The sequence below is a fragment of the Sus scrofa genome, chromosome 1, assembly GCF_054392235.1.
Source record: "Sus scrofa isolate SSC_HxYL_T2T_F1_AM1 chromosome 1, Sscrofa_HxYL_maternal_Yorkshire_Landrace_v2.0, whole genome shotgun sequence".
In the NCBI taxonomy this organism is placed as follows: Eukaryota; Metazoa; Chordata; class Mammalia; order Artiodactyla; family Suidae; genus Sus; species Sus scrofa.
The window spans coordinates 16,310,358-16,328,529 of NC_139383.1; the positions used below are offsets into that span (position 1 = coordinate 16,310,358).

Consider the following 18,172-nt stretch of genomic DNA (forward strand, 5'->3'; position numbering starts at 1 on the left):
CTAGAAACAACCTTAACAGCCATCAGTAGGGAAACTGATTAAATAAATGTGGGTACATCCATATAGTGAAAAAGTATAATAACTTTTTTTTTTTTTTTGCTTTTTAGGGCCATACCCATGGAAGTTCCCAGGCTAGGGGTCTAATCAGAGGTGCAGCTGCCAGCCTACGCCATGGCCACAGCAATACCAGATCCAAGCCACATCTGCAACCTACACTACAGCTCATGGTAACACCAGATCCTTAACCCACTGAGCAAGGCCAGGGATCGAACCTGCAACCTGATGGTTCCTAGTCAGATTCATTTTTGATGCGCCATGATGGGAACTCCAATAATATTTTTTAAGTAGGAACTATGTCTAGTCACTTATGATGGAGCATGATAATGTGAGAAAAAAGAATCTGTAACTGGATCACCATGCTGTACAGTAGAAAATGGACACAACACTGTAAACCAGCTATAATAAAAAAATAAAAATCATTATATTAAAAAAAATAAATCAAAATTATCATTGGTAGAATTTATAGTAATAGTTTTGTGGCTAAAAATGTAATTCCAATAAGCTAATAAGTAAAAAGAAAAAAAATATTTTTTAAGAAACACTTTATGTACTGATACAGAATCTTCAATTTTTTTTATTTCTTTATTTAAAATTTTTTTTTTATAGCCATACCCACAGCCTATGGCAATTCCTGCTCCAGGGATTGAATCTGAACTGCAACCATAACCCAGATCCTTTACCTACTGTGCTGAGCCAGGGATCAAACCCTCACCTCTGCAGCAACCTGAGCCGCTGCAGTTGGATTCTTTTTTTTTTTGTTTGTTTGTTTTTTTTGTTTTTGCCTTTTCTTGGGCTGCTCCCACGGCATATGAAGGTTCCCAGGCTAGGGGTCAAATTGGAGCTGTAGCCAGCGGCCTACACCAGAGCCACAGCAGCGCAGGATCCAAGCTGCGTCTGCGACCCATACCACAGCTCTTGGCAATGCCGGATCCTTAACCCACTGGGCAAGGGCAGGGATCGAACCTGCAACCTCATGGTTCCTAGTCAGATTCGTTAACCACTGCGCCACGATGGGAACTCCTGCAGTTGGATTCTTAACACACTGCACCCAGCAAGAGCTCCAAAACCTTCCATTTTTTTAATGAAAAAAGCCAGACACAATGTATATATATAGGAGCTATACTGTTTACTTGTGTATTGTTAAAATATCTTACTTATGACATTGGTTGCCTTCAAGAAAGAAAACAGTTGGTTAAGGGACAGAGGGGGTATTCTTTTGTACCTCTTGAATTTTGAGTTATGAAAATATATTACTTAGTCGAGGCATCCCATCGTGGCTCAGTGGTAACAAACCCGACCAGTATCCGTGAGGACGTGGCTTCAGTCCCTGGCCTCACTCAGTGGGTTAAGGATCTGGCCTTGCTGTGGGCTGTGGTGTAGATCAGACATGGTTCAGGTCTGGAGTTGCTGTGGCTGTGACGTAGGCTGGCAGCTACTCCTCCGATTGGACCCTTAGCCTGGGAACTTCCGTATGCTATGGGTGCAGCCGTAAAAATACAAACGTGTGTGTGTGTGTGTTACCTAGTCAAAAATAAAGAGAGGTTTTGAAAGGTAAAATAAAACCATATACTGAAATTTTATTTTTGTAATTCTTGAAAGAGAATTATCATTTAGTAGTAAAAAGTTAAAAATATTTATTTTGTCTATTTTATTACCATAGGGAATGTGCAACAATCAGTTAACCGCAAACAAAGCTGGAAAGGCTCTAAAGAATCCTTAGTTCCTCAGAGACATGGCCCACCACTAGGAGAAAGTGTTGCCTATCGTTCTGAAAGTCCCAACTCACAGACAGATGTAGGAAGACCTTTGTCAGGATCTGGTATAACAGCATTCTCTCAAGCTCATCCTAGCAACGGACAGAGAGTGAATCCCCCACCACCTCCTCAAGTAAGGAGTGTCACTCCTCCACCACCTCCAAGAGGCCAGACTCCCCCTCCAAGAGGTACAACTCCGCCTCCCCCATCATGGGAACCAAACTCTCAGACAAAGCGCTATTCTGGAAACATGGAATATGTCATCTCCCGAATCTCTCCTGTTCCACCTGGAGCCTGGCAAGAGGGCTATCCTCCACCACCTCTTAACACGTCCCCAATGAATCCTCCTAATCAGGGACAAAGAGGCATTAATTCTGTGCCTGTTGGCAGACAACCAATCATCATGCAGAGTTCTAACAAATATAACTTTCCACCAGGGAGACCTGGAATTCAGAACAGTAGTGGTCAGACTGACTTTATGATGCACCAAAATGTTGTTCCTGCTGCTGTGAATCGGCAGCCACCCCCTCCGTATCCCCTGACCCCAACTAATGGACAGAGCCCTTCTGCTTTACAGACAGGAGGCTCTGCTACTCCTTCATCATATACTAATGGAAATATTCCTCAGTCTATGATGGTGCCAAACAGAAATAGTCATAACATGGAACTTTATAACATTAACGTACCCGGACTGCAAACGGCTTGGCCTCAGTCATCTTCTGCTCCAACCCAGTCATCCCCGAACAGTGGGCATGAAATCCCTGCATGGCAACCTAACATACCAGTGAGGTCAAATTCTTTTAATAACCCATTAGGAAATAGAACAAGTCATTCTGCTAATTCTCAGCCTTCGGCTACCACAGTCACTGCTATTACACCAGCTCCCATTCAGCAGCCTGTGAAAAGTATACGTGTATTAAAACCAGAGTTACAGACTGCTTTAGCACCCACGCACCCTTCTTGGATACCACAGCCAATCCAAACTGTTCAACCTAGTCCCTTTTCTGAGGGTACTGCTTCAAATATGACCGTTATGCCACCTGTTGCTGAAGCTCCAAACTATCAAGGTCCACCACCACCTTATCCAAAACATCTGCTCCACCAAAACCCATCTGTCCCTCCGTATGAATCAGTCAATAAATCTAGCAAAGAGGATCAGCCGACCTTGTCCAAGGAAGACGAGGCTGAAAAAAATTATGAAAATGTTGATAATGGAGATAAAGAAAAGAAACAGATTACCACCTCACCTATCACCGTTAGGAAAAACAAGAAAGATGAAGAGCGGAGGGAATCGCGTATTCAAAGTTATTCTCCTCAGGCGTTTAAATTCTTTATGGAGCAACATGTAGAAAATGTACTCAAATCTCATCAACAGCGTCTACATCGCAAAAAACAATTAGAGAACGAAATGATGCGGGTAAAACCTTTTAAAATGTCCGTTTTTACACTTGATTATGTATATGCTTGGTGTTTATTTTAAAATGTTATGGTCCAGTATTTTTCTTTATTTTTCTGCTAAATATATTATCAATTATTTAAAAGTCAGTAAACATTAAAGTACTTTAGTTATATAGCATTTTATTTTAGTCTTTCAAGAAGTACTCAATTTCCTATAATAAAGTTGTAATAAATTAAAAAGAAAAATTAAAATGTGCTGTTTAGGTATGAATAATCCCTTTAATGGAAATTGGAGCAAGGGCTCTTTTCTGGAGGTTACATGTTATCTTACATTTCAAAATAAACTAGAATTATCTAGGTCCCAACTCTTGAAAAACTTATGAAACATTTATTTTTACTTAAGAGTAGGTTTGGGACTTGGGGGATTTTCATTAGGTTGGTCTTACAAGAAGTGTCAGAGACATCTCCTTTCATTTATTTTCCCTTCTGATTTTATTTTTATAATGTCTAGAAAAATGTACTGAAATTATTAAACCAAACTCTACTAAAAAGGAGATCAGAATAAGTAAACACTTACTGTAGCTTAATATCTGTTGTAGTTCCATATCGATCACTTCACTAGATATTATATTACCATTATTATTTTTATCATATGTTTACAGTTCAAAGGTTTGACTCCTAATCTGCTATTGCTCAGAATCCAAGAGGCTTAAATTTGTGAGAAGCATTCTTTTTTTTTTCTTTTCTTTCTTTTTTTTTTTTTTTTTTTCTTAAGTTTTTGGCCAACCCGAAGCATAAGGAGCTCCCAGGTAGGAATCAGATACAAGCCACAGTCTCAACCTAAGCCGCAGCTGTGGCAACGCCAGATCCTTAATCCACTCTGCCAGGCTGGGGATTGAACCCGTGTCCCAGAGCTCCCAAGATACTGCCCATCCCATTGTGTCACAGTGGGAGCTCCGGTGAGAGCCATTCTTCTTTTTTTTGCTTTTTAGGGTTGCACCTGCAATAGAATATGGAAGTTCCCAGGCGAGAGGTCAAATCGGAGCTACAGCTGCCGGCCTATACCATAGCCACAGCAATGCCAGATCCGAGCTGCACCTGTGACCCGCACCATAGCTAAGCAACACCGGATCCTTAACCCACTGATTGAGGCCAGGGATGGACCCGAATCCTCATGGATACTAGTTGGGTTCAAAACCTGCTGAGCCACAACGGGAACTTCTGAGAGCCATTCTCGCAAAATAATTTTTCTAAATCTGATTTCACAGTGTAGTTATTCCTGCTATAAGTTGAATTTTGTTAGATGAGAAATACCATGATTACCTATATAACTGATCCGCATTTTAGCTCTTAGGATTTCTTACTAAGGTCTTGTCTGTATGTATTTTCTTAGTTTATTTTTCCTTTTTCCTCTTCACTTTCACTAATAGCTGATTTATACTTTTATGGTGTTGGAAGCTTTGCTGACTTCTGTAGCCTCCATTACTGTGTAGGCAAGTAAGATTTTAAGAGAAACAGTTCTATACTAAGTCTGGCATGCCACCTTTCTTAAAAGATTTTGCATGCAAATGTGCATCCTAACAGAAGCATGAGGTTGCTATATTTTAATTAGTTTTGCATTTCTAGAATTATACTCTACCTTTCAAATCAAATTCTTTTTCTATTTAAATCCTTAAATTATTTATTAACTAGTCAAAAATAAACCGTTCCTTCCATCTAAATTTAGGTATTCCATATGTACTTAGAATTTGGTTTTTTGTTAATCTTCATAAGTCACACTGACTATTCTTTGAAGTGTTGCAGAATATCTAACAGATACCTTGTAATCAAACAAGTTGTCCCTTTTAACTAAGACATGACATACCCTTTGCATTTTGCGTTAGTGGTGGCTGTGAGTCCTACCCTTATTACCCCGATGCCCTGAGAGTTACAAAAGGAAAGACTGACTATTTAATGAGGGTTTAGGTTAGAGAAGACATTTCTTTTGTTCTTAATACATCAGTATTTTAGAATAAATGAGCCTGGAGTGGAAGAATTTCTTTTCATGAAGGATAAAATTAATTCATTTACTATTCATTCCAAGATAAGGACAATTTATACTCTGTAAGGGACTGTGTACTCCTAGGCATTCCACAAAGAGAAGCATATGATGAAGGCAATCTAATTATGTAGTTTGGGTTGAATATGCATGGAGAGAGAGATGAGGGTGCATGTTAACATGTTTGGTTATTGCACTGGGAGCATTTTTTTGAGTGCATTAGAGAGGAGTAGAAAGCTGACCATTGATGTCTTCTTGCTGTCCACAGCAGACTGCATATATAACTCACTTTGTATATCCTGTTAACTATCTCTTAGGCTGCACTTTTGATAATTTTCTCTGAAATATATTCTAGATTTCTAACATGCTTTATTAAAAATTATTATGCATTTAACCTTTAAATATATGCCTGAATTTTTTCCAAGCGATTTCTTAATACTCAGTATAGAAGATAATTCCTCATTTAATATTTAGTTTATTTGCCTAGGTTGGATTATCTCAAGATGCCCAAGATCAAATGAGAAAGATGCTTTGCCAAAAAGAGTCTAATTACATCCGTCTTAAAAGGGCTAAAATGGACAAGTCTATGTTTGTGAAGATAAAGACATTAGGAATAGGAGCATTTGGTGAAGTCTGTCTAGCAAGAAAAGTAGATACTAAGGCTTTGTATGCAACAAAAACTCTTCGAAAGAAAGATGTTCTGCTTCGAAATCAAGTTGCTCATGTTAAAGCTGAGAGAGATATCCTGGCCGAAGCTGACAACGAATGGGTAGTTCGTCTTTACTATTCATTCCAAGATAAGGACAATTTATACTTTGTAATGGACTATATTCCTGGGGGTGATATGATGAGCCTATTAATTAGAATGGGCATCTTTCCAGAAAATCTGGCACGGTTCTACATAGCAGAACTTACCTGTGCAGTTGAAAGTGTTCATAAAATGGGTTTTATTCATAGAGATATTAAACCTGATAACATTTTGATTGATCGTGATGGTCACATTAAATTGACTGACTTCGGCCTCTGCACTGGCTTCAGATGGACACATGATTCTAAGTACTATCAGAGTGGTGAGTAAAATCATAAAATTTGTACATATTTATACAGTTTATTAATGCAGCAACATATAAAATGGTATTATCACTGGATAGAAGCCAGAAGTCTTGGGTCAGGTCTCAACTCTGTTGGATAAATGTGGGTGAATCCCTTAGACACTTAAGACTTACAAAATGAATGTTAGGATTAATTATATCTAAATATCATTAGCATTTTTGTTAACCCCTTTACATTTTGTTAATTTGAAATGTTAACATTCAAATTTTAACAATATTTTGAAAATAATTTTTATTTATTTATTTATTTATTTTTACCTTTTTAGGGCTGCACCTGCGGCATATGGAGGTTCACAGGCTAGAGGTCGAATTGGAGCTGTAGCTTCTAGCCTACCCCAGAGCCACAGCAACACCAGATCTAAGCCGCGTCTGTGACCTACACCACAGCTCATGGCTACACCAGATCCTTAACCCACTGAGCAAGGCCAGTTATCAAACCCACAACCTCATGGTTCCTGTCGGATTTGTTTCTGCTGCACCAGGACGGGAACTCCTGAAAGTAATTTTTATTTTATTTATTTATTTATTTGTTTGTTTGTTTTATCTTTTCTAGGGCTGCTTCCCGCGGCATATGGAGGTTGCCAGGGTAGGGATCTAATCGGAGCTGTAGCCTCTGGCCGATGCCAGAGCCACAGCAAAGCTGGATCCGAGCCGCGTCTGCGACCTACACCACGGCTCACAGCAACGCTAGATCCTTGACCCACTGAGCAAAGCCAGAAGTCGAACCCGAAACCTCATGGTTCCTAGTAGGATTTGTTAACCACTGTGCCACGACAGGAACTCCTGAAAGTAATTTTTAAACGAAGCTCCATACCCATCATTCAGCTGAAGATCTAGATTATTAGTACTTTTGAAGACCCTGAAAAATCATTTTCTTCTACAGAGGTAACCTTTATTTCAGGGCTTTATAATCACTTCTTTTCTCTATACTTTCACCACATATGTATATACATCCCTAAACAATGTATTTCATGTTGCCTACTCTTCAAGCTTTATTTAAGTGTAATCATTCCATATGTATTCATCTATGTTGACTTCTTTTATTTGAGAGTCCTCTGTGTTCCTGCATGTAGCATTTATTTTCATAGCTATTTAGGATTCCATTGTATGATTTACACAACTTGCTTAACTTTAACATTTTATGTACATGATTGTGGTTAATCCTCACAACGTCACTGTAAGGCAGAATGAAGAAACTGAGGCTTAGAATAAGAAACTTGCCCACAGTCAGAAAATAAGTATAAGGGCTAGGCTTTGAACCCAGGTTTGTCTGATGATAGGGCCCACGTTATTTCTACTATATCACGTTGCCTCACAAGATCCCTCCAAGCACTAATGGAAGTCCATCTAACATTTGCTGAATGCTCACTATGACTAGGTGCTTTACATATAGGCTAATTTAATGCTCACAGAAGTCCTCTGAGGTAAATATTATTGACCTCCTGTGTTTCTGCAAACGCAAGTGGATTGAACTGCTTAGTAGTTCTAAGTAAAAAGAACTGACGTTCCTGAACCTACTGTAATGTTCAGTTTAACATAATTTAATCTCTCCCTAGAGTCACCTGAATTACTTTGAGTTCATCTTAAAAATATGATTCTCAGGCTCTATTTCAGTCTTCTGCTTGAAAATCTTCACTGGAGTGTAGAAATTGTATTTTTACCAAACATCCCAGATGATTATTACAATTAGGTTAATTTCAGATATTCTTCTCCTAGGTGATTTCATCTGGTTATGGCTTTAATTACTGTTGTTGCTACATTGATGACTTGAAAATCTCTCTTCAGAAGTTGCCTCTCCCTCTCCCAAGGATTCTTAATAGGCCTTTCACACTTAACATTGCCAACAAACAACTCTTAATTTCTCCCCCTCCGTATTTGTTCCTCCTCCCTTTTAATAAATTGTACTACCACCACCCACCTAGATATCTTGATTCTCTTTTTTTACCTGCTTACTCTACCTCTAAATGTATCCTGAATCTGTTTACTCTTCTTCATCTGCACCATCATAGTCCAAGCTTAACTTTAATAGCCTCTTATATGGTCTCTTTTCACCTTTGTCCTCCCTATAATATATTCTTTATATAGCAGTTAAAATTTTCTCTTCTAAACATCAGTCAGATCTTGCCATTCTCTTGCCTCAAAGTCTCTAGTATCTTCCCACTGTATTTTTTTTTTTTTTTTTTTTTTTTGTCTTTTTTGGGCCGCACCTGCAACATATGGAGGTTCCCAGGCTAGGGATCGAATGGGAGCTATAGCCTCAGGCCTACGCCACAGCCACAGCCACAGCCAAATCTGAGCCACTTCTGCAACCTACACCACAGCTCATGGCAACCCAGATCCTTAACCCACTGAGTGAGCTCAGGGATCAAACCTGCGTCCTCATGGATACTAGTCAGATTTGTTTCTGTTAAGCCACAATGGAAACTCCCTCTTCCCACTGTATTTGAAGTAAAAGGCAAACCATTTCTTTTGCTTGCGAAACCCATATGCACGGGCTCCCACGTCCTCGCCTACATTCTCTGCTCTACTAACCATGCTGAACTCCCAGGTGCTGTTGTGAGCATGTAGAATGCCTTGCTCTGGTTTTTGAACTATACTTGAGTTCCTCTTATTTGTTTACAGATGTCACCTAAATTGGTCTTTCCAAGCCACCTCAGCACACTTTGCCATATCACCCCCTGCTGATGGTCTGCATGGGAGGCATCACCATGTTTCTTACATACACGTGTGTGTCTGTATTTCCTACAGAGAAGCTGCCTGAGAGAAAAATACTGCCTTTATTATTATCATTGTCTTTTTCTTAATGAATGAAACACAAATCTAGTATGTTTGAAACTTTGTCCAGAATAGTATTGGGGAGCAATCTGGAAAACAAATTCTCAATCCTACCCACTCATGACTTTATTGTCATCATTTAATATTGAGCAAATTACTGCATCTTAGGCTAATTTTTCCTAGCATAGAACTTTTCCTATTGATATTTCAAGAGTGCAGGCCCTAGTCATTAATAAACACCATCAGTGATATGGCATACATTATGTCTTGTCAACAGGGGAGAGTGTTGTTAACTCTAAATCACGATGTCAAAAGAGTAAACAGACTCAAGGTTTACTCTTGTTCTTGTTATTTTTGTTCATTTATTTTTTTACTATACAGGTGACCATCCACGACAAGATAGCATGGATTTCAGTAATGAATGGGGTGACCCCTCTAACTGTCGATGTGGTGATAGACTGAAACCATTAGAGCGGAGAGCTGCACGCCAGCACCAACGATGTCTAGCACATTCTTTGGTTGGGACTCCCAATTATATTGCACCTGAAGTGTTGTTACGAACAGGTAAAATGTTTGTTTCATAAATAATATGCCTTTAGATCAACTGAAACTTACATTAGAATATCACTTATTTTTCAAGTTTATAATAAAAGTATTAATTTTACAGTATAAATTGGTGGTTTAATATTAACTTTGATTATATTCTGAGCATTTTTTTAAAGTGCTTATGAATAACCATAACTTTGGTATCTCATTTTAGGCTATACACAGTTATGTGATTGGTGGAGTGTTGGTGTCATTCTTTTTGAAATGTTGGTGGGACAACCTCCTTTCTTGGCACAAACACCATTTGAAACACAAATGAAGGTAAGATAGAAAATCTGTACCGAAAGAGTTAAGAGGTCCCAACACCGTAGACCTTTATCAGTCCTTTACTTAGAGCGTAGACCTTTATCAGTCCTTTACTTAGAGCGTCTTAATCTAGAACTAAAGAATGAATTTGTACAGATAGAGGAGCCCACTAAAATGCCATGCATGAACTCATCTCCATCACATCACTGTTAGCGTATTCTTGTATCCTTCCTCACTCATGTACTACACTCATATTTCATTCTCATAGAAAGTTTTAGGACCTTTTGAAGTTTTATTCCAGTTTGCTCCTTGTCTTTCTATTGACTACTGGCTTTGTACATTTCCTTTCCTTCCATGCACATTCTAGCCCCAAACTACAAACAAATGTCTGTATCTCCACTTGAAATTACCTCTGGCACTTAAATGAGAAGCTTGTCATGATTTTGACCATAAGTTGTCCCATTTAAAAACCCTTTAGAAGTTCCTATTGCGGCTCAGCGATAACGAACCGGACTAGTATCCATGAGGATGCGGGTTCGATCCCTGGCCTCCCTTAGTGGATTAGGCATCTGACATTGCCATGAGCTGCAATGAAGGTCGCAGATGTGGCTCAGATCCTATGTGGCTGCGGCATAGGCCGGCAGCTACAGCTCTGATTTGACCCCTAGCCTGGGAACTTCTATATGCCACTGGTGCAGTGCTAAAAAGACAAATTTTTTTAATTAAAAAAAAACCTTTAGTGGGAGTTCCTGTTGTAGCTCAATGGGTTAAAAAGTTGACTAATATTTGTGAGCAAGTGGGTTTGATCCCTGGCCTCGCTCAGTGGGTTAAGGATCTGATCTTGTCTCAAGCTGTGGCTTAGGTCACAAATGCAGCTTGGATCCCACATTGCTGTGGCTGTGACATATAGAAGTTCCAAGCCTGGGAACTTCTGTATGCCACTGATGTGACCCTTGAAAAAAAAACCTTTAGTGGCCCTTGTCTGTGGATTAAAGTCCAAATTTGTCCTCTGTTTCTTTCTTCATCCCATTCCCTCTGTCTAGAATGTCCTTCTTTCCTCCTCTCCCATGTTTTACAGCTTTCCTCCCTTTCTTTCTTTCTTCCTTTCTTTTTTTTTTTTTTTTTTTTTTTTTAATGGCCGCATCCACAGCATAGGGAAGTTCCTGAAGGCTGCAGCCTACACTACAGCTGCAGCAATGCCAAATCCTTTAACCCACTGCCCCAGGCCAGGGATCAGACTCACACCACCACACTCTATTCTGACCCAAACTGCCACAGTCAGATTCTTAACCCACTCTGCCACAGCAGAAACTCCTTTCCTCCCTTTCTGGTTCACTTATGATCATTTTTAATCATTCTCCGAGAATGTCTTGTGATATCACTACTGTAGTGCTCCCCTCAAGTATAACTTCTGTCATTGCATTTAATATATTCTATTTAAACTCTCTTAGAATTTCTTTTAGTACAAGTCTACTGCTAATGCATTCTCAGGTTTGTGTCATTACCTCGTCTGAAATTATCTTTATTTCACCTTGATTTTCATATATATGTAAACATATGCATCTGTATAAATATATATATGATTATGTGGGCGCTGCATGTGAAAAATTGGATGCTTTCTCCCTAAGATCCAGAACAAAGTAAAGATATCTATTCTAACCAGTCTTGTTCAACATAATTCTGGAAGTCTTAGCCAACGTAATATAACAAAAAATAGAAATAAAAGGCATAAAGATTAGGAAAAAATTAAAACTTCCTTTATTCACAGATAACATAATTTTCTGTATAGAAAATCTCAGGAAATCTGAAAAACATCATAGAACTAATAAGTGAGTTTAGCAAAGTTGTGGAGGATAATGGTAACAATAAACGTCTGTCGTATCTCTGTAGTCAAGCAGTGAACAACTGGAGACTGAAATTTTAAAACAATACCATTTATGGTAGATGTCCCGAAATAAACTACTTAGATGTAATTCTATTAAGTATAGTATTAGGTTATATTATACCTGTAGTTCTCTTAGTGATGTATCTAACGGAACACAAACAAATCTGAATGCCAAAAGCAACAAGCAAATTCTGATGAAAAAAAAGTCAAGATCTTAATAAATGGAGAAACATACTATGTGATGGATGGAAGACTTAACATAGTAAGGCTATCAATTTCCTTCAAAATAATACAGATTTAACTCAAATCCAGTAAAAATTCCCAACATGGGTTTTTGTTGAAACAGATGAATCAGTTCTTAAAATGTACATGAATGGACAAAGGATCTTGATAGGAATTTTTTTTAAAAGAAGGACAAAGAGGAATCAACTACTTGATTTTAAGACTTACTATGATGTTACAGTAATACAAGCTGTATTGGTAAGAGTATACACACACAGCTAATGGAACAGGATAGTGAATGGAAAAGTAAGAACACACAAATATGGAGTTCCTGTTGTGGCTCAGCAGGTTAAGAACCCAACACGGTGTCCATGAGGATGTGGGTTCTATCCCTGGCCTCACTCAGAGGGTTAAGGAGCTGGCGTTGCTACAAGCTACAGCACAGGTCATAGTTGCAGCTCAAATCTGGCATTACTGTGACTGTGGTGTAGGCCGGCAGCTGTGGCTCCAATTCTACCCATAGTCCGGGAACCTCTGTATGCCAAGGTGTGGCCCTAAAGAGAAAAAAATACAAAGGAGCACACAAATATGGCCATTTAATCTTTGACAAAGATGCAAATGGAAGAAGGGATAGATAGTATTTCAGCAAATGGAGATGGAAAAATTGGTCAACCATATAAAAAAATACTGAATGTCAACATAAACCTCACACCTTACACAAAGATTAATTCAGACTGGGGAGTTCCCTTCCCAGTGGGTTAAGGATCTGGCATTGTCACTTCTGTGGCTTGAGTCACTGCTATGGCACTGGTTTGATCCCTGGTCCAGGGAACTTCGCATGCCACAGGTATGGCCAAAAACAAAAACCAAAAAGAAACCAAAAGCCAAACAAAGATTAACTCAAAGTGGGTCATAGCTCTAAAGATAAAACATAGAGCTTTACTTTAGAAGAAAATGTAGGAGGAAATCTGTGGCTTGGGGTTAGGTGAAAGTTCTTAGAAATGACATCAAAATCATGACCCATTAAAGAAAAAGTTGAGAAATTGGACCACATCAAAATTAAAACCTTTCAGAGATCCCCTGGTAGTCAGCAGGTAGGATCCAGCATTGTGAGGACTGTGGCTTGGGTCACTGCTGTGGTGGGAGTTTGATCCCTAGCTTAGGAACCTTCCCATGCCACGAGTGCAGAGGGGTGAGGGGGGTTTAAAACTTTTCAGCCAACCAATGACACAGTCAAGACAATGAAAAGACAAGCCAGGATTTTGGAGAAAATATTTGTAGATCACATATTTAGAATATAACTCTCAAAACTCAAAGAAACAGACTAAGCCAAATAACCTGATAGATATTTTCTTCTATGTCTGGATCCAAAAAGAAAAGCATGTCTGTCTCTTTAAATATTTGAGAGGGTCAAAAGAAAGACAGGCCTCTGGGCTGGTTCCTCAGCCAGTCCCCAAGACCAACCAAAATGCACAACTTCAAATTTTTGGAAGGCAAGGTCCTTACTACCCACCTTGGCACCATACAGCCATTCCAAGAAAACGGGCTGCCCCTCCATGAGTACAGTGGAGCCGAGGAGTGGTGAATGGTAGTTGGTTTGTGCACACTGCTCTCTTACCAAATTTTAGCAGCCTTCCTCTTCATGAAGAACTCTCTTTGTTGCTCTAAGTGTCTGATCAGGTTCCAGAGTTCCAAAACAGTTGATTACGATAATAGTTTGTTTTTTTTCCCAGTTTAATGGGTTTTTTGTGGAAGCACTGACCAGTGAGGCTTCCGATTCGCCAGTTTTTGTGAGATCTCCCTCTACTGTTTTGTTTGTTTTTACAACCTCACCTGTGGCATATAGAAATTCTTGGGTTGAATCAGAGCTGCAGCTGAGGCCTGCACCATAGCTTATGGCAACACCAGATCCTTAACTGAGGCAGGGATCCAACCCACATCCTCACAGAGACAGTGTTGGGTCCTTAACCCCCTGAGCCACAAGAGGAACTCCCCTGCTGCTGTGTTTTTGACCGTTATCTCTGTGTATAGTTTTGTTAGACATTGTTTTAGTGATTTCAGAACACGTGCTAAGTTTTCCTTGTCTCCTTTGAATTGATACCTTACTACTAAAAGTTCAGTGTAGAACCTTACTACCATGTAGGTCCCTTTATTCTCTACCCTTTCTGTTTTAGTTATCTTATACATTACATCTATATACATTTAAAACCCCATTCGACCTCATCCAAGAGTTTTTTTTTTTGTTCTGTTTTGGGTTTTTTGTCTTTTCTAGGGCCACACCCGTGGAATATGGAGGTTCCCCGGCTAGGGGTCTAATTGGAGCTAAGGCGGCCAGCCCACACCACAGCCATAGCAACTCGGGATCAGAGCTGCATCTGTGACCTACACCACAGCTCACAGCAACGCCAGATCCAAGAGGTTATTTTATCAGCTTGTTTTAAAGAACTCGAGATGAGAAAAAGTCATTTATATTTACCCAGGTATTTAGCATTTTCCTTGCTTTTCTTGCATTCCTGATGTTTTAAGATTCCTTCTATATCATATCTCTTCTATCTTTGGCAAATATTTTAGAACAGGTTTGTTTGTTTTTAGGGCTGCACCCATGGCATATGGAAGTTCTCAGGCTAGGGGTTAAATCGGACCTATAGCAGCCGGCCTAATTCACAGCCAGAGTAACACAGGATCCAAGCCGCATCTGCAATCTACACTTCAGCCTTCAGCAACATCAGTTCCTTTTTTTTTTTTTTTTTTTCCCTTTTAGGGCCACACCCTTGGCATATGGAGGTTCCCAGGCTAGAGGTCAAATCAGAGCTACAGCTGCCGGCCTACACCGCAGTCACAGCAACTCAGGATCTGAGCTGAGTCTGTGACCTAAACCACAGCTCATGGCAACACCAGATCCTTAACCCACTGAGTGAGGCCAAGGATTGAACCTGTATCCTCATGTATCCTAGTCAGGTTTGTTAACCACTGAGCCACGACGGGAACTCCCTAGAACAGGTTTGGGATTCAGTTCTTGCAGCACTTTAAGAAGTTATCCTATTCCTCCTGGCCTATGAGAAATCTACAGTCATTCAGGTGTTCCCTTATGGTGCAGTGGGTTAAGAATCCTGCATTGTCACTGCAGTGACTCTGGTCACTGCTGTGGAGCAGGTTTGATCCCTGGCGCAGGAACTTCGACATGCCGTGGGCGCAGTCAAACAAAAATAGAGAAAAATCTACAGTCACTCAAATCATTGTTCCTGCAAGTAATGCATCGTTTTTCACTGGCCACTTACAAGATTTTCTTTAGCTTTCAGTGTTGTAATTATGATTTGTCTAGGCATGGATTTCTTAGGGCTTATCATGTTTGGTTTCTCTGAGGATCCTAAATTTACAGGTTTGTCTTTCATCAGATTTGGGGAATTTTCAGCCATTATTTCTTCATATATTTTTTCTGCACCACATACTTTTTCCTTTTGTAGCTGTAATAACACCAATCTTAGACCTTCTGGTATAGTCCCACAGGTTCCCAAGGTTCTCATATTTTCCAAACTTTTTCCTCTCTGTTGCTCAGATTGCATAGTTTCTATTGACTTTTCTTTAAATTCACTGTTTTCCTCTGACATTTCCATTCTGCTATTGAGCCCATCCACTGAGCTTTTATTTTGGTTGTAGTATTCTTTAGTTCTAAATTTCCACTTGGAACCTCTTCATATCTTCAGTTTCTTTTCTCAGACTTTCTTTCATTTCAAGAGTATTCATATATATATATATATATATTTTTTTTTTCTTCTCTTTTCAGCTGCCCCTGCAGCATATGTAAGTTCCTGGGCCAGGGATCAAATCTGAGCCAGAACTACAGCCTACACTGGGCCAAGGATCAAACTGGCACCTCCACAGAGACAAGTCAGATCATTGACCCATTGCACCACAGCAGGAACTCCTAGAGCATTTTTTTAATGGCTACTTTAAAGTCTTTGTCAGATAATTCTAACATCAGTGTCTTGTCAACACTGACATTATTAGTTTTGTTTTCCTATGTGGATTGAAGTTTTTTTTTTGCTTTTTAGGGTCACACCCTGCAGCATATGGAAGTTCCCAGGCTAGGGGTCAAATCGGAGCTGCAGCTGCCGCCCTGTACCACATCCACAGCAATACAGGATCTGAGCCACATCTGTGACCAATACCAAAACTCATGGCAACTCTGGATCCTTAATCCACTAAGCAGGGCCAGGGATCAAACCTACATCCTCATGGATACTAGTCAGGCTCGTTACTGCCAAGCCACCCCAGGAACTTCCTTGGATTGAAATTGTCATGGTGCTTTGTACGCCTAGTAATTGTGGGTTATATCCTGGACATTTTGAATATTAATGAGATGCTGGTTCTTATTTAAATCTTATGGGCAGTGTTGATATTGTTTTGGCGAGCAATAAACCTGGTTGGATATAGACTACAAGTTCCAATGAGCCTTTATTGGCTTGTGATTTCATTGTAAGTTTTGTTATCAAAGCCTTTGCATGACTGGACAGCTCTCTCCCTGATCTGTAGTCTTTTCCTTAGTTCAGTTCTCAGAGTCTTTGATATGCTCTTTGGGGTTAGATCCACACAGAATTTGAAGGTGAGCCCAGCAGTTTGTAAATAACTTTACGGGGTTGATTTCCCAACCTCCTCTTTCTCTGCTATGTCCTAGGTTCTTTGCAGTTCCTTCTGGCTTACTTTTTCAGTCCTTTGACCAGAAAAATAATGCTTTATTTATCCTCTTCTGCCATACATGTCTCATGTCTGTGCCTATATCCAGACAGAGTAGTGAGTGGACAGAAAGAGTGAAAAAAAAAAAAAGTAACAGGGATTCGATCCATCTTCTTGGGACCATTTTCTGTGTGATTTGATTTTCAGTCGGCAAGGAAGGGTCCCCTCTCTCAAAGTTTGAGGTGGCCCTTATTGCACCTCTTATGGCCAGGAAGTTCCTTTCCCTCCCTGAGCCTGTGCAGAGGGGGCTTTTCCTGGAACTCACTCCGTCTGTGTTAAACCTCTTCAGGGTCTGGGCTATCTCGAGTCCAGGCCAGAGTATATTAGAGGAAAAAAATGGTAAATGCACCACCGGTTGATTGGTGCTTCAAATTCGCATCCTTGTCTCCAGGTTGCCTGTTATTGTGTCCTTTTCAGGATCCTCAGGTAGCTGCTTCATGCATTCTGTCCATTTGGTGTAGCTATCTATATTCAGAGGAAAGTCAGGGCGAAGTACAACTATTGCATCTTACTTAGAACTAGAACTGTCTTTCTGCTTTAGGATTTTTTTTCTTTTTAAATTTGCTGTTCTGCAGTTTTACCATGATGTTGCCTAGGTTTGCTTCTTCTTTGCATTCCTCTTGATTCAGGTTCACAGAGCTGCTTGAATTAAGAGTTTATGACTTTCACCAATTTGGGAAAATTCTCTGTTATTACCTCTTCAGAGATTTCTTCTGTTTCCTTCTCTCCTTCTGAGATTTGAATTAGTATCCATGGTAGACATTTGATATTGTCCTACATGTCTCGTATGCTTTTTTCTTTTTTTATTCCATTTATTTTGTCTCTGAGCTTCAGTCTACATTAATCTCTAATGAATTTGATCTTTAGATTAACTGAATCTTTTTTTTTTTTGCTATGCCTTTATTTTTTTACCTTACTAAAAAATCCTGAATGTAACTTTAAATAAAGAACATCCAGCTGATTGTATATTTTCATTTCCTCTATTTGAAATAGATATGGAACCAGGCATAAATAACGACTATCATGGGGTTTTTTTCCAAAATGAATCCAAAGAAATATTATTTGTTATTAGTTGAGGCATTTCCCTTTCTAGAAGACTCTAAGATGAACAACACTAGAAGAGGGGGGTTAATTTTCTTCCCTGTATAGCTCTGATAAGCTCCTGTATGAATAAGGAAGATGAGGTTCATTTATTTAATATTTATGAGCTACCTACCCCGTTCCTTCCCTTCCTTTCTTCCTTCCTCCTTCATTCCAGTTTATTCAAAACAGGATTATTTATTGAATATGTATTATTATATATATATTTGCTTTTTGGGGCTGCACTAGTGGCATGTGGAGG

General features: G+C 39.5%; 1 protein-coding gene across 5 annotated transcripts in view; it reads left to right on the plus strand.

Annotated features, from left to right (window-relative positions):
- LATS1 (large tumor suppressor kinase 1) overlaps positions 1-18,172 on the plus strand; it is a 46,031-nt gene that overhangs the window by 23,017 nt on the left and 4,842 nt on the right. For 2 of the 5 annotated variants that reach the window (XM_085023827.1, XM_005659149.4), the window contains exons 4-7: positions 1,721-3,231; positions 5,738-6,320; positions 9,519-9,701; positions 9,898-10,004. In XM_085023827.1, the coding sequence (XP_084879953.1) occupies positions 1,721-3,231; positions 5,738-6,320; positions 9,519-9,701; positions 9,898-10,004 (2,384 nt within the window). Of the gene's footprint in view, positions 1-1,720; positions 3,232-4,642; positions 4,706-5,737; positions 6,321-9,518; positions 9,702-9,897; positions 10,611-14,905; positions 15,314-18,172 lie in introns of those variants that run through there. The other 3 variants (XR_014844644.1, XM_085023842.1, XM_085023833.1) reach the window with 3 other exon arrangements.